This window comes from Biomphalaria glabrata, chromosome 2 (assembly GCF_947242115.1).
Source record: "Biomphalaria glabrata chromosome 2, xgBioGlab47.1, whole genome shotgun sequence".
NCBI lineage: Eukaryota > Metazoa > Mollusca > Gastropoda > Planorbidae > Biomphalaria > Biomphalaria glabrata.
In genome coordinates this window covers 14,444,277-14,465,706 of record NC_074712.1, presented here as the reverse complement: position 1 = coordinate 14,465,706, position 21,430 = coordinate 14,444,277, and the positions used below count along the sequence as shown (strand labels likewise).

The window sequence follows — 21,430 nt, the reverse complement described above, 5'->3', positions numbered from 1 at the left end:
ACTGTTTGATCTCTATGAGAGAATTTAGCGGCGCCTGGTCAAGTCAGCTAGAGTAAGCGTTGCATGACAGTAAGATTCAGCTTGTTTCCGATCGCTGAGACTAAGCAATGTGAATTCGTTAAGTTCGGGGAGGGAGGGTACCGTAAGAGTTATTTTTAGATTTCTGCTGTTTGGGTATTTCATTTGACGATAAAGTGGGTCAACCAGTTCAAGGGTCGTCACAACACACGACAGTTCGACACAGACGTTCATTTGACTAGCCAAACATGAAGAAGTCTAGATGTAGATCCATCTTTTTGCTATTTTGGTATATCTTTCTGACACAGTCGATGGTATGTGCATTTATTTTTTTAAAATCTATTTTGGTTTAAAAGAAATAGATCTAATTGCCATTCTTTAAATACGAATAATTAAAGAAAATTTCCCTACAAAATTTTAGACACTTATTTTCATTTTTGAAGTTGTTTTTTTCCCGGCTCTTATACTATATAGATTATAGACTCTATGGCACTAGGACTAAGAGAAGAGAAGGCAGGATAGAATGCATGCGAACTGAGCCGTATTGAACCTTCATAAGGCCCTAGGCTATTTATTAAAAGTTGAGATATCACACTACTTGTCCTCTTTCTAGTGTGGTCCTCAAATGCGGAGATATAGTGGACCTAAGTTATATGTTGTTAAAATCACTTTTAATAAACACAGTAGCCATCCTCTCAGCATAATTTAGTCTATAATTATAGGCTACACTCTAGTATTTGCTAATGAAGCATTGATAAGCGGCTATTGGGTGGTCATGGCTGTGTGGTATGTCGTCAAGATGGTCTAGAGATTAAACCGAGCCACCCTGCTTTCCTAAAGGTCTGGAATAGGGCGATATAATAATCTTCAGTTAGTAAGAAAACTTCGAAACGTCTACAATTTAAACATGATGAAAAAAAAAATGTCTTCAAGTGTAAATTTAAAAAAAAAATAAATTCAATCTTTTAATTTATATAATGTTCTTTTTTTTTTTCTCTACTCTTGTCCTTGTATAATCCGAGACCTGCTGGGAAGCCGGGAAGCTAGTATTTACTTTTTGTTATCGCACTAGCTGCTTATCTCCCATTGCGCTTTGCTCCTTTGCAAAATTTTGACCTAACATGATGATGTAACATGGTGATTTTGATAGCAACTTCCTTAGCAACGGCATAAATCAATCGTCATGGTTATATTAACGTACAACGAGGTGTGTTTATTGTTTTATTTCACATCACTTTTGTCTTCGTCCGCGGACTTTTTCCCATCCCCATTTTAGCAAATAAATACACACACACAAAGGGAATTATTAAAAAAAAAACACACATTTAAAAGAAATGAAATTAAAAAGCAAAGTCTTATTTTAAGATTTCTCATTGAATAGTTGTGTGATCAGAAATATTCGATACATTACTGACAATATTGCGGTACACGCTTCGATGTTTCTGCATTAATTATTGATAACATCAATGGGTATACTAAATTCAACACCCTCTCGTCACGTGACACAATGACTAGTTAGACGATTTATGGAGGCAATGAAAGCCAAGTAAAACAACAGTAACTTTAAATGGGAGCGGAGAGGGAGCATGCAAGTCTGATATTTAAAAATATTTATTTTAAACATAGCTTATATTATGTGTAATTATATCTTCCGGTTTGCATCAGTCATGTGATTAAATTTGTAATATATATAGGCGAACAATAACCGAAAAATGGTTTCGCGGGATCTGGATAAATGTTACAGTAATCGATTTTTAAAATCCTTTTTATAAAAAAAATGTACGACTTTCATTGAAACTAATGGGCTCAAGCCTTCCGAACAGATGTACTAACCACTGTGCCATCGAAGTGTTTATAAAAATAGAAAGTTTTAAAGTTATCCATTCTTAGTTTCAAACTTTTAAGCTACGACCTAATTCTCTACACAAAGTATAAAGGGGAATAATTCAACCTTTACCACTACATCTGTTAAGTTCAATTTCTTTGTCTTGTTTGATACCAAATAAAAAAACAACAACTAATTACTAATAGTTAATTAACTAATTGGTTGATTTTTAGCGGCCCCCGAAAAGGGAAAAGACGCTATTAGTTTTGTGTGGCCTGTCTGTCCGTCCGTCCCGTTTAGATCTCAGAAACTAGAAGAGAAAATGAAAATCGGACGTCATGATATTTTAGATTAAAGGTCTGATGCAACGGCTGCTTTTATCTTTTTCGAAAGTGAACCATCTAATTTTTAAAATTATATATGCAAGCAGATTTTTCAAAAAATTACACCACTTTTCAAGGAAAAACTTCAGGGGAGGTAACTTTTTTTAAAAGGTCATGGACTTCTTCTTTAATAACTTCATTCATAGATTCGCTCATTGATACAAAAAAATTGCATCTAAGGTCACAATGGTAAAGGTGTCAATTGATCGTTATAAATATATTTTCCATTTATAAACTTAACTCATTGAATAGAATACTGATTCAAATGTTGTTTTAAAAAAAAGAATTTTGATACGAACTTCGTTTTAGTTATAAGTTTCAAAAAAACGAACTACTTTTATAGCGCGCAGCTTTGACCTATCCTCGATATAGGGGCCTTCACTTGACAGTCTAAATAAGACTAAATAGAGCCTAGATCTAGATATATTTATAATATATATATATTATAAATGTATTGATAAATTGAACAAATTTTTTATTCTTAAGACATTAACTTATCTTCTGACAGCTTAGGGGTGCAGATTTATTTATTATGTAAACAATAGTAGGCTATCACATTAAGAAATGAATCGGATACGAACAGCATAGTAGGCCTACAGCATTACCTGGTAAAGGCCTACTATTCATGATCATAACATTGGCCTAGGTCTAGTAATTTTAAGATTAAACGTGTAAATTCATACGAGTTCTAGTCTAGATATAGTAGATTCAATATCAAGATTCTATATCTAGTTCTAGATCTAGACTTAGATTGACTTAACATTAGATCTATATAGAGACTTAGATCTAACACTAGACTCTAGATCTAGACGTAGATCTAGTTCTAGACCTACTCAGATCTTGAATCTAGATTTAGATCTAAAACTAGGTCTAGATCTTGCTAGAACTATGTCTAGTTTGTATGACAAATGACAATGGAGATATTAATTTTTATTTGCGAGGGGAAAGTCTTAAGTCATTTGTAAACAATTGTAGTTTGATTGGCTTCCTTCAGTCGTAGAATGTGTAGCCAATTTATCTAATTTTGTTAGAAGAATAAATCTTTTTTTAGTTTCTCTTTATTACATGTAACATGTTATTAATTTTGAATGTATGGATAAGATTAATAATTATTATTTTAAAAAATATAAGTGTACGCTAAATGAATATATGGAGATGACGTGGCTGAGGGGTTAAGCACACAAACCGTCTTTGTTACCTTTTTTTTTAATTGATTCTTGTCTGAGCAGATACTAGAAATGATTGTGCACAATTTTAACTTGATCCAAGATTGGCTTTGGGAGAAAAAATGTGTACAAATTTTACCAGAGTGAGTTAATATTAGCTTTGTAATCTACTTTTGTTAAAACACGCACCCTGTGTGTTTATGCGTGAATGCGAGACCATTTGTTATAAAAGGCCTCAACACTGACCTGCAACGTCACAACCACGTCACAGGTCTCTCTCGTTCTTTTATTTACAGTGCTCTCCCGCCAGACCCCCTGGCTAACCAAGGGAACTCTAACGTAATATTTGTTTCCTCTGGAGGTAGTCACAAGTACTCCTTTGAGAAACACTGGCCTATATCGAATGAGTTCTATGCATGTTAACGATCTCTTGAACAAAATATTTTCAAAGTGAAATGAAAGACGAGAAGATTCTCATGAAATTTCTACATTCACATTGAATGTATTTAGTCTTGATGTTTAGCACTAATTCTGTGTTGCCAAGTAAAGCATTTCACTAATATTGGCCATCTATATTGTCTTATTAGAAGCACATTTGTGGCACTATCTAATATATAAAGCAGAAAGTAAGGCGTATGTATGTATGTATGTATGTATATAAATCAAAAACCGTTTCACCAATCTTGATAAAACTTGTCAGAAATGTTCCTTGGGTACTAACAGACCGTAGTGTATGTATTGTAGCCCTAAAACAAACTTTAGACCATCAAAAAAAGTTTCCCAACTCTATAAAAGTATCTTATAAACCTAGGCCTTGTTTACATGCTATGTCTCAATGATGAGACAAAACGGAGAGGTCACGCATGCTCAGAGACGAAAACCTCTAGAACTAAATTAGCTTTTATTCAAGAACTTATCTATTCATTTCATTATTTGATGCACATTAACCTTCAAATTTGTGTTTACAAAACATTTTTTACATAAAATCGTTCGCTCTTAACGTAAATAGCGTTAAACGTCTTGACATACTTTTCGGTAACTTGCGGCACCATTATATCGCGTATTGATACAAATGAAATGAACGTCAGAGGTCATAATATCGCGCATTATAAAGGCCTATTATTAAACTAATAAACTACTTACATAATACAATTTACTTTCCAATGTTTTTCTTTAAAGCATTTAAGCCTACAGTTACTGATTCGGTTTAATTTTAAGTCTTTATTTTCAATTTACTTTTTTCTTTAAGATTTACTTATGCGCATTTAGACCTCTTAGCTACGAAATGATGAATGAAACACGGACAATGTATCTAGGTCAACACATTACACCTAGGTCACATCACAAGCTCACATCACAGTGTTTATAGTCTTTTACTATAATAGGCTCAAAGTTTGTATTTATTGACTAGACTACTGTAGCATTCAAATTGTTTAGATTCTAAATCTAGAGCTACATAAAATTAAACTAACAATGTTATATAAACAATTACATTCACGCGTTTTTAGATCTAGATCTAATTTTAAGAACTACACTTTGCACAGATAGTTTTTTACTTTTACACATGAAAATACAAAATATTTAATAAAATTAAGCTTCAAATTTGTCTTTCAAAAGCATTTTTACATAAATTCGTTCCTTATATCTGCGAAGTTAGAAGTCCTGACGTACATTCTTTCATTAGACAAGACCGAACTGTTACACATCTCTCTATTCGTAGGCCTAAAACTCTAACTCAACTCTAAGATGATAGAACTTCTCTTCGCAAAGATAGTTTTGTACTTTAACACATGAACATACTAATTATAGTCCATTTATTTCAGATTTTAATCAAATTAACATGAACATTTGTTTTTCTAAAGTATTTTCATACATTCGTTCGCTATAGCTGCAATGCCGTGTTGACAGACATTTTAATATTTTCATTTATGTGTCGCTCAAACCTTACATGCGCAGTGAAAACACAATGTGATTGGACAGGCAAATGAGGCTCTATATGGGTGATATTAAATATATTAACATAGAATAATTAATAAGCTTATTGAACCTTAAATTCAATCCTAAAATGATAGATCAAGAATGTTTAATGAAAGTAGATTATTTTACTTAATTTAAACAAATGAATCTAAGTTTAATCTAGGTCAAAAACTATATTAGACTCTAGATCTAGATCTCAATATATATGTAAGCAAATCTTTTTGTAACAAAATTAGAATTAGGTCGATTAGCTATTTTAATAGCACTATTCAAACCATTTTTACATTCACGCATTCGCTTTACTTATATTATTATTATTTTGTTTAATTTTTTGTTGTTTAATTGTTTCTAATTATTATTATAGCTTTTATATAGCGCTACTTTAATGCGTATAGAATGCTCAGAGCGCTATGGTTCATTCACATTTGTTTCCGTGCTGCCTTTAGGTGCTCAGTAAACACAGCTCTACTCGAGTCGGGTGTCGAGCCTCGAGCCCCCTTCATACGTAGCCAAGCCAAGCCAAGTTCAAGCGTACTCAGCCTCTTGACCACGCTTCCCCCAAACTATTCTAATGTACTATATCAGTGACACGCATACTGAGACCCGCGGGTAACATATGGCTAGTATGTAATAATATAAAAAGCTCTTGAACCGGAAGTTAATTCTACACTATTTCTAGCCTCGTGGTCAGCCAATCAAAGAAAGTAAAAAAAGTAAAGTTTCCCTTTCAGACCTTGCGATCTATGGGACAGGTGATGTTAAGGTCATCTGTTTCTATGGCCAACGGTAACGAGCAGGGTTCTATGTGGCCAGCACAATGACCAACCGCCTTTACTCTCCCCAACTAAAGTCAGGTACCCATTGGGATTGGGTGGATTCATGGGCGCCCTACAAATCCCGAAATTCAAAACCCTAGGTTCGGAAGCCGAGCGCTTAACCACTCAGCCACCTTGCCCCACAGCCAATCAAAACCTAAGGTTAAAATAAAAAAAGACCTAAGCCTTGACTCTAGAACGTTTTATAGCTCTGGGTGAGTGAAGAACAAATCCAGCCAGTTGACATGATGGGTGTGACGATACACACTTGCCGGGGATTATATGATCAAACTTGATAACTCAATGAAGTGAAGAAACATCTCTCTGTATTTTCTTCCAAACTTCTTTAATAATACTTCTTAAACTTTCACATCAAATTAACTTCTCAATTTAACAACAACTTGACTTGATACTTCATAAATAAAACTTAAAGATACATGAAACTTCACTTAGTATAAATTCAACTTCAACTAATAAAACTTTAATTAATGGACCCGCTAAGCGAGGACCCCGTCTAACTGACTTTCCCTTAATTTATACCTTTCTAAATCGTACATTCCAGAATCATGGAAACTTCTCCGATAATTAATTTAGTAGCTTTGACCTTCTAGAAGCTGACGTGTGCTTTTTTTTTCCTTAACCTCTTTTTTGATAGGATACCTAAAATTAAATTGTTTACTCTGGACACTTGCACTGGTTTGACCTCGCTTCTAGAACTTGGTCGAAATAGGTCACAGAGTCGACTCGTGACAGTGGGATACAACGAACTTATACTCGTACAAAAGATATAAGTTTCTATCTTCTGACCCCCCCCCCCCCAAAAAAAAAAAAGAATTAAACACTTAGATTTAGTATGCATCTAAACTTTTAAATTGTCCACGCCATTCTTTGACGGTAGCTTGGGCTTTTGGTCTTATATTTGTAGGATGGCTGTCTAGGTTCGAAAGATTACTCAGAGGAGTTTCTTGTACGGGTGTATTCAATGTGTTCAGTTAATAAAAATGATCAAATCCTACCACAATAACAAGCTGAAAAGATTTTTTCAGACCAAATATAGTCCAGTACATAAAGGCCACGGTCGAGTCTCTGTCCGTAATACGATGTTGTCACCTCAAAGTCGTAACACCAACTGACTTTACTAACATAAACAAACTATACCTCACTATCTGTGTCTTTATTCAATGCCTCATTGAAAGTCTGACAACTTTACTAAGTCTCTATACTAATGTTTGTTAAATGTTTTGTAAAATGTTTTACATGTTTCGGATGTTCCTTCAGAGTTGAAGATAATTACTTCCTAGTCCAAACCTCCCGCAGGACGACGGGGGATGGGAGCGGGCAGGGTTTGAACCCGGGACCATCGATAAATCTGAACGACAGTCCAGCGCGCAAACCGCACGACCAGGCAGCCATCCCAATTTTGTAATAGACTAAAACAACACGAGCTTCAATAAACACAATGATTTTATTCGTCCTTATTTATGCTCTTTACTCCAGCCACGTTTTCTCTATACTCTGACTTCCTTTTACACACTGTCCCTGACACACTGCCGTTCACTCAAGCATGTACACTCAAGGTCCACTGGTCATTTCATACACAGGCACACACACTGCACTACCAGCCACGCAAAACACATACACTTACTTTCACATCTCCCTCCTTAAAAGCTTTGAGATATCAATTGACTATACAAATGATTTCTGTCTCATTATAAACAATGAGTAAACTGAATACATGTTTAACACAACAGAATGTTCAATTGTTAATATTATCAATAGTAACAATATAAATTATAAAATGTGTAGTAAAAAAAAACAACAAGAGTCTAGGTTTACAAATAGACATTAATTATATACAAATTGCATAATAATAAAAAGATATACATGTATCTAATTATCTGCGTCAGGGTAACGTACTGGTGGCCGCACTTGCCTACCATATCGAGTTATTACAGGCGGCGGATTGGTAGTATTAGTCTGTTCCTGTTGCACATTTGTATCGCTCACGTTCTATGGCTGTGTGGTTTGACCATTAATGACTGTCTCTGGGGTGTCCATTTCAAAAATATCAGGCATGACCCTTGATTTTGTACATGTGTCTCTTAACATCCATCTATTTCTTCGGTAAGTTATCCCATTCGGTGTTTTTACCCAGTATGATCTCGGGGTCTCCGCTTCTGAAATGACCACTGCTGGTTCCCATAAATCGCCAGGCTTCTTTTGCATCCACACTTTGCTCCCAGGCTGAATGTGTGGTCGCTCGGTGCGCCTCGCTGTTTTGTTGTAATATTTTGCTTGATTACTTTTTCTTGTTTTCCAAGCATTTTCTTTTTTGTCTGGGATTTGAGGTCTGAGATAGGCCTCCGTTGTCGGAAGATTTGTCCTCAGACGGCGGCCCATGAGCAGCCGTGCAGGTGAAGGTCCATCAGGGCATGGAGCATTTCGAAATTGCAAGAGGGCCATATATGGGTCTTGACCCGACGTTCTAGCTTTATTTAGAAGCTGTTTCACTGTTTGTATGGCCCGTTCTGCCATACCATTAGATTGTGGAAATCTGGGGCTAGACGTAATGTGCTTAAATCCCCAGCTTTTAGAAAATTTCAGAAATTCTTGACAAGCAAATGAGGGTCCATTGTCACTAATTACTTCCTTTGGAATACCATGTCGAGCAAATTGTGATTTCATATGTATGATCACATCTGAAGCCTTTAGTGTTGGGATAAGATTTATCTCAAAAAAATTACTATAGTAATCTACAAGTAGCAAATAGTTTTTACCGAGATACTCAAAATTATCAGATCCAATTTTTTCCCAAGGAAGTACAGGAGTATCATATGGTAACAATGGCTCCTTTTGCTGGGACTTCTGGTGTTCGTTACACACTGCTCATGTTGATACCATGTCTATAATCTGCTTAGACATTCCAGGCCAGAAGAACACCAATGAATGTAATGAATGTGAGATTAGCAAGTCCTTCCATACACTTCACTGCATTCTTAATAAGTTCGAGAAGTACTGTCTACCAAGATAATTAATCATACCCAAAAATTAAATAGTAGTGATAGTAAGTGTATGTGTTTTGTTTGTTTTCAACAGTAATGAGTGAGTTCCATTCGTTGCTTAGACTATGGGAGCCAATATTGCCAATGAGCAATGTTTCCTCAACGGAGTCATCTCGACCTTCTGACTTCACTATACTTACAGGCTTTGATCTGCACACTGACGAAAAATGACCTTTTTTATGACATTTGTGACAGGTTTCCCCAGAAGCTGGGCACTGACGTGGTCTGTGTTCCTTGCCACAATAGCTACAACTCACATTTCCTTTTGTTCTTTTAAAGCTATTGGTAGCTGAATTCACAACTTGTACCCCACTTTCTTCATTCATGAGCTTAAGCTGCCATTCAGTTGCCTCAGCTGCCCGACATATATTTTCTGCCTTGTTAAGGTCTAGATCTGGTTCTCTCAAAAGTCTTGCTCGGGTGTTCTCATTCCTTATGCCACAAACTATCCTATCCTTTATTAGGGAATCTTTAAGCAAATCAAACTCACATGTCTTTGCCTTAAGTTTGATGTCAGTGACAAAGTTGTCAAATGACTCTCCTTCATGTTGAGAACGCTGGAAAAAAACATGTCTTTCAATGATAACATTTTTTCTTGGTAGACAGTACTTCTCGAACGTATTAAGAATGCAGTGAAGTGTATGGAAGGACTTGCTAATCTCACATTCATTACATTCATTATCCGTCCATTGGAAAGTGTTATAGGCTTGCACTGCTTCTTGGCCGATCACATGCAATAATGTCATAGACTGTACTTCTCTGCTTTTTGTATCCAGTCCATTTGCTATCGAATATATCTGAAAGGATTGTTGGAACCTTTTCCAATTTTCTGCTACGTTGCCATTTAATTCCAGCTGTTGTGGCGGGTGGAGTCGGTCCATCTGACACCATGTAATAGACTAAAACAACACGAGCTTCACTAAACACAATGATTTTATTCGTCCTTATTTATGCTCTTTACTCCAGCCACGTTTTCTCTATACTCTGACTTCCTTTTACACACTGTCCCTGACACACTGCTGTTCACTCAAGCATGTACACTCAAGGTCCACTGGTCATTTCATACACAGGCACACACACTGCACTACCAGCCACGCAAAACACATACACTTACTATCACAAATTTAAGTGCCTAACACTTGTTTTTGGTGGTATCTTGATTTTGAGGGTAACTTAATTTTGAGAGTACCTTTTTTTTTGGACGCCATCTTGCTTAAGGGTGGCTTGTTTTTTAAGTCAGTTTTTTTTTCTGTTTAGGTATTATAGTTACGGGCTATGGCGTTTGCGCATTCTATTAGAAATATTATGAACTCATTGAATATTCTGAGCTCTTGTTTGAATTACTTCAGCTAGGGGAGGGGGGTCCAAATAAAAAATTCCCTCCGAGCCCCCACTTTTAGGGGGGGGGTGCAAATGAGTGTCAAAAATTTGTTTTTACATTAAGTATTACGCCATTATCTCATGTCATAATGTCGAATGTCAAAATGCACGGGCCCCTAATGAGGTCAAGCCCCCCCCATCCCTAGCTACACCACTGGATACAGTGTGACTAGCTACGCCACTGGATACAGTGTGACTAGCTACGCCACTGGATACAGTGTGACTAGCTACACCACTGGATACAGTGTGACTAGCTACGCCACTGGATACAGTGTGACTAGCTACGCCACTGGATACAGTGTGACTAGCTACGCCACTGGATACAGTGTGACTAGCTACGCCACTGGATACAGTGTGACTAGCTTGAGCAAGTGAAACGGCTGTTAGACGCCTCTTGGCTTTTTCTTTCAGTTCAAGTTTTCTTGTACGAGTGTGTACTTATAGTGTCAACGTCAAGTGGGCACTTTTATTTCCAGGAGGGTTTCACTTGACTGGGTACTTATGAAATCAATAGAAGTGTTTATCTCTAGATACTGTCCAATTAAAGGCGATCTCGACCTTCAGTTCAGGAAGTTGACTACATTTCACATCTATACTAGGAAGTCACAACTTGAAGCGACTCTCAAACCTTGTATGAACTGGACTAAGCCAGAACTAGAACAGGGACTAGGAGAATGAATGCTACTATCACTTGTGCTATGCAGATGCCTGTTAATTCGACATGTTTAGATTGTGTTCTTTGGTACTTTATTGCCGCATGTTCACGGGAAATGTTCTATCCTAATTAATGTCACGGACGCTATATTACATAATCAATAATAATATTTAGTTTGGGTGCAGCGAGAAAGCTTAAAAATTTCATTCTATTATGCTGAAAAGAGCAGAAAAAAAAATTATAAACTTAACTACTAGTTTATCAACATTTAATGTATTCTGTGCACGTATACACCAAAATGCTGGATACTTATAGTTATCCGCCCTTGATCAAGATATCTAACACTCAAAGAAAATGGTTTTAATTCTCTATAAACATCCGCTGGGGTACAGAACAAAACTCCATTGAAATGGCTTGAGCGGAAGAGAGCCCCAAAACGAGCATGTCACTTTCCACATCCAAAGAGTTGTACGGTTGTTGTGGTACAGAGATGAAATATGGGCACGTTTCCCCGGTGTGCCTTCGACCGAGCGTCTTGGGATACGAGCCATCAATAATAGGGCTGTAACAAAATTGCATCTGTTCGGATCTTTCCCAGACTAAACAGTTTGTTCAGACAATTCCTTACAGGCGAGTTTCCGTGGGCCTAGAGTTCCAAGAATCTTCGACTCAACTCTTAAGATAATTAGGAAGAAGGAGATTCACTCTAGACTTTCTTTGTTTATTATTTCCATCTCTTTACTCGTGGGCTACTAAAAAGCCAGTTAATCGAATAGTAAACAAGAAAATAGTTTTAAAATACTTTTTTGAAAAAACAACAGCAAAGCTTATATTTAGCGTAGTTGTGTGAATTAGTTTGGATCAGTCATGTATTTAAATTTGTAATAGAGCTAGGCTAACAATAATGAATTTGTGCGATTAGAAATATTTTTGCAATTATTATTATTATTTTTTTGCGATTTTCAAGCTTTTAGCTTTCTCAAATCACTTGTCTGGGCCAGTTGGGAAGGGGGGAGGGGGAGGGGGGGGGGAAGAAGGATGTATCTGTGTGAATCTTACCGTGATCGCTTTTTAAATGCATTAATAAAAACAAAAGTTGAACGACCTGAATTTGAACTCGAGAGGTCACGCTTCCTCAATCCTACATGCTAACCACTGCGTTAGCAAAGTGCATATGAAAATAGAAGGTTTTATTGTTATCTATCTATGTTAATTTCTTTCTCTTTTTTCAGTACCAAACAAAATAATTAATTACCAATAGTTAATTAGCAAATAGTCTTTTTTTTAATTGATTCTTGTTTTGTCGTGTAAAAGAAATAATTATTCAGAATTTCAGCTTGATCTGAGATTGGGTGTGAGAAAAATAACGTGTACAAACGTTTTAACAGACAGAGTGAGTTGATACAAGCTTTTAAAAGTATTTGTGAATTACACTCACACACCTACAATACGAAATAAGAAAAACGAGACTCCGAAGAATATCACTTAACAATCATACAGCATAATGGCCCAGGGGGGAATAACAACAACATACGCACTGTTGAAATTATTAATAAAGTCAGTAAAAGGTGTGCCAGGTCAAGCCAAAGAAAGACAAGCCTCAGTGACATGTACAGTTGCAATGAACCGTTAAGAGTGCACACATAAACCTCATGTCTAAGCAGAAGTCAGTGGAGTAGTTTAAGAAACAGAATAGTCCAGATCGATGTGTATTGTACAGGTGTGGCGTCGAACGATATAGTTGGATGATCTGTTCATGCTATGTACACGTTATAACGTGTCCTTGTGGCGCTCTGGTCGATTGTTTAAGCGCTTGGCTTTCGAACGTGGGGTCCTTGGTTCGAATTTCGGTGAAGGCTGGGATTTTGAATTTCCGGATTTTTACGGCGCTCCTGAGTCCACCCAACTATAATGGGTAGCTGATTTAAGTCGTTGTGCTGACCACATGACACCCTGCTCGTTAACCGTTGGCCAAAGAAACAGATGACCTTAACATCATCTGCCCTATAGATGGCAAGGTCTTAAAGGGGAACTTTACTCTAACGTGTCATATTAATTTAAATATACAAAACATTACTCTAGAGTACACTTAAGGTCCCAATGTGAATGTGCTGATAAGTTTTGTTTAGTTATCTGGAGTAAGGGTCTCTTTGGCCTTGTTTACAGGAAGAGATTTAAATATCGAAGTAAATCCCAACTATCTTCACTTTGTTTACATGTGGTTTAAGATCCGGTTTCTATATAGATATTTGTACATTACATTTACACACCTACAATATAAAATAACTTTCTGGGACATCGCCAAGTTATGGTAAGAAAAACGAGACTCCGAAGGATATCGCTAAACAATCATAAAACATTATGGCCCCGAGGGGGGGGGGAATAAGAAAAACATAAGCACTGTTGAAATAAAGAATAAAATGTTCAAGCACTAAAACAGAGTAAGAGAGAAGAAGAAGAGAAAGCGATCTGGTGGAATGTGAGAGCGATATAATGGAACCAAAAGAAAGGCGTACGAAAATGAACAGAGGAGGATGGGAGGTTATTTTGAAATAATGTTTGTTTTTAAACAAAAGCTATGTCATGGACGCTCCTTTGAAAGACTACAGTTGTCAACTAATTTAATAATAAGCAAAATATAAAAGTACTTTTTATATAAAAAGGCTTATCTAAGGGAAGAACTAACCATTTACATTATATCACTCAATAATGTAGAAGTTATTTCTCTTTTCGATATTACACTAAATAATTATTTATCAATAATTAATTTACTTATTGGTTAATTTTTTTTATAACAACAAGGGAAAATAATCCTTCAGTATTAAGCGATATAGCTAAATATGTGGGCTTTGTCCCCTTAGATAATATAACAAGTTATTTCTCCCACACCCGCTCTCGAATGGAGTTGAAACTTTCCAAAATTGTTTATCGTACTTAACAAAGCATGAATCAAATAGAAAAAAAAAAGCAATTAGTGAATTAATTATTTTTATTAAATTATTTTGTTTGATTTCAAAAAAGGGAAATAAAATCTACATTATTGTGAGGCATAGTTTAAAATGTAGAGTTCTTTTCATTTGTGACGATTTGGTTGTTGTTGTTTTTTAAGTATTTTTTGTTTGTTTTACATGTTTTAAGTGTTTTGATTTTATAAGTGTTTGTTTTAAAACTCTATATAGAAAGGTAATTTTGCTTTGAAAAAAAAATCTTTTTTTTTTTCTTTTTTCAATATTTAGACTGCTGCTTTTGGAGGAAACGCCATACTTCATGTCAGTTCTCGAACAAAAGATGAAACATTCTGTATTAGCTATGACTCCCTCGCGCAAAGGCTGCCTTCATCATTGGAAGATGCGGTTCCGAGTCAGCTTCTTGACTTGTCCCAAGCAACAGGCTGCACCTTGCAAGAATTTCATCAGCACACTTCTTTCAGCGACAAAACTGTTGCCCTTTTGAGCGGGAAGTGTACCTCCAAGCAGAAAGCCGAACTGGTGCAACAAATGAATGGAAGGAACATTCTGCTGATTAACACCACCAACTATTATACTGGACATTTTGGCCAGACGATTGAGCTCTCTTCTGTAAACGTTACCGTGGCAAGCATCACCTGGGCAGATTATAGCCAGATTTTTTTACACAAAAGGCCAATATCCCTGAAACTCTTTGCTCCGCCTAAACCAGTTTGGGATCCTAACATGATAGTTCTCACTGTGTTCTCGACTGCGTTCGTTATGATTGGTGCCGGCTGGGCTGCGTGTGTGGAGCGCAGTACCTTGAGAAATCTGACCACCTCGAGTGATGACGACAAAATAAAAGAGGAGAAATTCTCCAAACTGCAGGCGGAGTCGTCCCAAAACCTAATGTCCATCGGCGTAGTTGGTGTCTGGTTCCTCTTCACGTGTGTCTTAATCGTCTTGTTGCACTTTTTTTATCCTTACATGGTTTACATCTTCATCGCCATCTTTAGTCTGTCTGGGTCATACAGTCTATATCAGTGCCTGCTTCCTGCATGTTCCCTTGTACTACCTGCTATATATGAAATACAAGCCAACACAGTGCCTTGCTTCAAAAATAAGGTGAATAAGATAATTTCTTTTTTATTTGATACTTTTTAAACGTAAGCTACATACGTGCTTGTTAATGCTCAATTGTACTTGTTAATCCTAGGTTAATGGTTTGTAGCCTCAAACAACTAGTACAGTTAAACCGACGTTGGTGTATTAAATTCATAGTAATAGAACTTAAAATAGCTTGAAACGGCTTATTTTTAAATAAACTCGAATAAAACGTTTAGTTATAAAAAAATACATCGATTCATCTTGAAACGAGATATAGATATTGTAGTAACAAAACGAAATGATGTTAAAATTTGTTAAAAACAAAATCTAACACATTACAACAATACACGTCCTCTCTGCTTGACGTCTCTCGCTTCGTTTCTCGTTGAACTTTTTCACCAGTCCTTTTATTTCCCATGCATTACGCCAGGTCACCTGGTGGTTTCATCAGACACTCTCTAGCCCCTACAGAACCTAACTTCTGCACACCTTTTCTCGTGGCTTCGCAAAAGTTAAATACGCCAATACACTCCATAACGGTACATTGTTTTTTTACTCAGTTGCACCTTAGAATTGTGAGACATAGGAGACACGAACCCCAGGCTATCATGAAAAGTATACGAAATGCAAACCTCTCGACCTTTCCATTTATTGACTTCAATAAATATTTTTGCATAAAAAATAAGCACATCACCCAGTGTATTATTTGCAGTGTAAGTTTGAATGAGAAAATGTATTTACAAGTATTTCGACGAGTTCTTCAGTTATCGGCTAACATCGTGAGACTTAGTCACTTGACATGACCAAAGTAAGAAGAGCGACTCTGTTTTGTTAATGTCTAGATGTTTACAAAGGGAAGTACTGGCAATGTTTCCCTCGTCTGTAGCGTTACAATACTGCCCCTTTGTATCATAGTATCACGTCGTAATCACTGTCGCGTTCATTATCCGTCTTCCCTAGTGCATCGCCTAATTCTGATTTCTCTTCACTAGTCAACTGTGTGTGCGTGTGTAGGGGGTTATCTCTATGGGAAATATATTCATTGACCAAGGCTGAAGACTCCAGCAGTAACGAATGGAGGGCGGGCACTATTCTTTGCTTCACTTTGTCTCTTCTGACTATCCTTTCATGGTGCATTTTAAATACGAAAAACAGAGCAAAGAGAATTACAAAAAACTAGCTAAATAACAGATATAGTGATTCACTTTTGTATGGCTCATATATCTGAGTCTTTTTGTGAATTCGAATATATACATGATTTAATCTTTTAATTTTCATTTTCAAAACAGAAGGGGAGAGAACAAATAGAAAAAAAGAAAGACAACTAAATACAGGCTTATCGTTCTTTCTTAGCTTTTTTTTTTTCTGTTTTTTTTTTCAAACCACCCGTCCTCCCCTTTTTTCCCCCAAAGACACACCTACACACCTCAACAACTGGATAATCTGTGATCTCTCTTATTTTTTTTCCTTTTAAAAAACATTAATCAGGATGACGAGATGTCAGTGGACGGTAAAAAAAACAAAACAATGAGTTTTATATAAATAAGGTGGTAAATGTTCACTTCAATGTCACTGTAAGAATACATTATATTAAAGTGCCTTGGCGGGTATTTTGTTTATTTACACGAAGAGTGCACGCGACAGAAAAGGCGAGATACTACTACAGGGCCTAGGTCTGTAGTGCTTCCCAGAAATGCTTTTATTTGGCGTGTTCATTTTTTTGTTGTTTGTTGAATCCAGAACGTCTGCGAGTCTCAACTTGTGGTCCTCAGGCCCCATCAGGATAGTAGAACGCGAATCTAACATACCCAAGTAATATAATTGTCTCCAAGTTTTATTTAGTTAGTTTTAATTATCGTCCTTGACCTTGACACACTTTCTGACCTCAAATAAAACTCCATACAAAATTAAAACGTTAAGTTTAAGCTTGTTTCCTTTTTTTTTTTTTTTTTTTGTGAGATTTTATGTTTAATAATTTGTTACATTTGTGATATTAAATTATTATTATTAATTAAATTAACCATTTTTATATTCTTAAAATTCTTCTGTCTCACCTTAAGTGTTATTGTTTCAGGTGAAGCTGAGAGACCTTGTCCTTTACGTGTTTTCTTTGTCACTTGGGATCTACTGGGCCGTTCATCGTAACGCCAGCTATTCCTGGGCCATCCAAGATTTGTTGGGTGCCTCGCTCTGCATCATCTGCCTCCAGAGTCTTCGCCTCCAGAGCTTTAAGACACTGTCCGTACTTCTGCTTCTTTTTCTCATTTACGACATCTTCTTTGTCTTCGTCACGCCCTTTATAACCCAAAATGGCGACAGTGTGATGATGAAGATAGCCACGGGTGGTTCTACAGCGATGGGCTCTGATCAATACAGAGCTCACGAAAGTGAATCTGTTCAGTATGTGGCTACAGCTCAACCCAAGGAATCTTTACCTCTGATGTTCCTCATTCCGTTGATGAGTCGCAATCCTTTGGCTCGCTGCAATGAACATTTATATTCCATTCTCGGCTTTGGTGACGTCATCATCCCTGGGTTCCTCGTTTGCCACAACGCTATTTTTGACGTCAGGACTGGTACTAAGATGGTGTACTATTTAGCCTCGTCTTTAGGATATTTGTGCGGAATGATCTTCTGTATGGTATCTCTGGTCCTTATGAATTCTGGACAGCCGGCACTTCTTTATCTGGTCCCAGGTACGCTGATTACAACCGTGGTCTTGGCGTATATTAGAGGAGATCTACCCAAGATGCTACAAGACTCTCATTCGCAGGCTAACGCGCAGACAAACTTGACTTCAACACAGAAAACTTCCGAGGAGGAAGAGGACTACATTGATGACTCCGAGAATGGAGATCATTATTATTTGATTAGTCAGTACACATCGCAAGAGAAGAAAGAAAGATTATAGCGTTAATTTACACATTGTACTCTAGATAACTCTCATGTCTTAAGATGATATTATTTTGTATCCTAAAATATTTGTGAAGTTTTGTATATTTCTGAATATTTGCTAATCATTTTAGCTGACTGTAAATACTCCACTTCTTTCAACCCAAAATGGATAAAAGTTGTAACTGACTACAACGTACAGACAAAGCAGGGTGGCCAAGTGGTAAAGCGCTTGGCTTACGAACCGAGGATTCTTGTGTTCTAATTCCGGATAATACTACGATTTTAAAGTTTGGGATTTTGAGAACGCCCTTTAGTCCAGCGAACCCTAATGGGCTGCTAACATACTTTGGCCAAGCAAAGACCGTTGCTCATATAATCAACATTATCTTCCTCCATAAATTGCAAGAAGTATCTTTACTTGACCTACAGTAGAGTAGTGAAGATGGAAGCTATTTTGTTATGCAAATTTGAAAACGATGCTCTGAATGAGACGTGTTTAAATGATGAAGTCTGGAACAACTCACACCATTGCCCGGAAACGGAAGTTGAAGAAGGACATGAAGGCACTCAGTGTGTCCATTAACCAGCTGCACAGCACATTCTCAAACTGACAGATCCACTAGAAAGGATGGCTTCCTGATCCGATTAGCTCTGGACTGTTGCCTTGATGGTCCCGGGTTGAAACTCTGCCCGATGCCGTCCTGCGGGAGATTTAGTTAGGTGTGATCATCTTCAATTCTGAAAGAACATCCGAAACATGCAAAAATAAACCAATTTTTAAAATAATTCCAAGATGAGAGCTTCTTTATTTGTTTGTCCAACGCTAAAAACAAATAAAATTTCAAATTTTCTTGCTATGGGGCAGCAGTCAGTCTTCTCCGTAAACAGGACAGGTCACTAGATGCCCATTCGCAATGACAGAATAAACGCGGTGTCTTGCCACTCATAACTTCTGTCCTAGTTGAATCACAATTTGAACACTTCATTTAAAAACATTGAAAATCTCTTACCCAGATATGAAGACTTTCTGATATTTGGTAGAATTGACCATATCCACAATAGAGATACACAAAATATCAAAATTTCTGATCTATGGTCGAATTGCCATCGTAACGACTATTTGAAAATGAAATGTCACTTCGTGGCCACGCAGTGTACTAGATGAAGCAAAGAGGACAGGAAAGAGCTGGGAAGCCATAAAAAAACTAGCAAGAGACCGTGGAGAGTGACGTGTTTTTACTGAGGCCCTATGCTCCATGAGGAACGCAAAGGAAAGATGATGATCTGATCCTAGTCTTAAGCCAGTTTGACAAGGCCAAAATTTAGAAATTGTATTATTTCTTCAGTGTGTAAATATATTGCCATGAATCCTTAAGCCTTTCTTTTTTTTTTTTCTATTATTCTATTTGTATTTTAATATAAATTAAAATTCACAATATAATGGTCGTTACATGTTTTTTTTATTGTTTGTGTCTATTCAAAGTTGTCTCTCTCTACTTGTAGGCGTTCATACAGCCCATGGAGGGCTCTGGCCTGCTTCAACACATCCTTCCATTCAGATCACTCCTGGTCCTTTCGTCTCCACGCACTAACCCCAAGCAGTTGTAGATCTGCCTCCACATCATCAATCCACAGCATTCGGGGTCTGCCTTTGGGTCGTCTGTCTTTTGGTTTTTGCCTGTATACAATTTTTGATCCTCTGTTCTCTGACAGTCTACTTGTAGGCAAATAATTGTATACAAATGATGTCGTCAAACCCTGAAACCCAAACCCTTTTTACGACTTCACAACAAAGGAAGTAAATCACATTGTGGAATAACTTAATACGGAGTGCGCTATTTTACCCAGTGTTAAAACTACACGGGGAATAACTAGTATGGTTGTCTGCCGTACTGCAAATATTGTGTAATGTACAAGCAGGGCCGGATTTTGGGGAGGGCAAGTGGGGCTACTGCCCCAAGGTATCCATAATAAAGGGCCCCCACAATAGAGATTCACAAAATAAAAACATTTTAACTTAAACGTTGTTGTTGTTTTTTTAAATTTTCACCGACTATTGACATTGTCTTGGTTAGGAAGTGTCAGCTTGCATCGTGCAAAGTTCCATGGGTGATCAAGAGCTCACTGAATTCGTAGCAAGATTTACAAATTTAGGTAGAATTCTCTTTAACTGCAATTTAGGTGACCATCAAATTGATATCCTTGGTGAAGTGCTTTGAAGTTAAAAATCATTCGTCGAATCCAAAAGAGAGGATTTTTTGTTGTTGTAAATACGAAGAGGTAGCTCAACAAATATCATCTACTGAGGAGTACGAAGAGGTAGCTCAACAAATATCATCTACTGAGGAGTACGAAGAGGTAGCTCAACAAATATCATCTACTGAGGAGTACGAAGAGGTAGCTCAACAAATATCATCTACTGAGGAGTACGAAGAGGTAGCTCAACAAATATCATCTATTGAGGAGTACGAAGAGGTAGCTCAACAAATATCATCTACTGAGGAGTACGAAGAGGTAGCTCAACAAATATCATCTACTGAGGAGTACGAAGAGGTAGCTCAACAAATATCATCTACTGAGGAGTACGAAGAGGTAGCTCAACAAATATCATCTACTGAGGAGTACGAAGAGGTAGCTCAACAAATATCATCTATTGAGGAGTACGAAGAGGTAGCTCAACAAATATCATCTATTGAGGAGTACGACTACGTCCTACCATAAACACACGTGAAGGGCAGTGTGACTGTATTGTTTGGCCGGCTGAGGCTTAGGTATTAGTGTTACCCTATAAATATTCAAAAGTATTCAATTCATTAGATCTGGGTGGACTCAAAGGCGCAAAAGATCCCGAACCCGGGACCTCGGTTCGTAAGCCAAGCGCTTTTCCGCTAAGCCACCGCGCCTCCCTTTCATTTTTTAAAAGTAAAGTTCCCCTTCAGACCATGCGGTCAATAAGGCGGATGAGGTTTCTGTTGCGTACGGTTAAGAGATTGTCATGTGGCCAGCACAGCGACCAACCGCCTCTACTTTCTCCTTAAGTCAGGTTCCCATTCGAGTTTGGCGTACTCGTGGGCGCCCTAAAAAATCCCGAAGTTCAAATCTTCACCGAGAATCGAACCCAAGACTACAGGTCCCGAAGCGAAGCGCTTAACCTTTCAGCCCAACGCCAAAAAAGAAAAGTGAATATTAATACACACGG

At 37.2% G+C, this 21,430-nt stretch overlaps 1 protein-coding gene across 1 annotated transcript; it reads left to right on the top strand.

Annotated features, from left to right (window-relative positions):
- The first annotated feature begins 133 nt into the window (after window positions 1-133).
- LOC106078631 (signal peptide peptidase-like 2A) lies at window positions 134-19,672 on the top strand. The gene is made up of 3 exons (XM_056019254.1): window positions 134-332; window positions 14,518-15,354; window positions 17,411-19,672. Exons 1-3 carry the CDS (start codon window positions 267-269, stop codon window positions 18,245-18,247), a joined length of 1,740 nt encoding a protein of 579 aa, XP_055875229.1. The 5' UTR covers window positions 134-266; the 3' UTR covers window positions 18,248-19,672.
- Window positions 19,673-21,430: the final 1,758 nt, after the last annotated feature.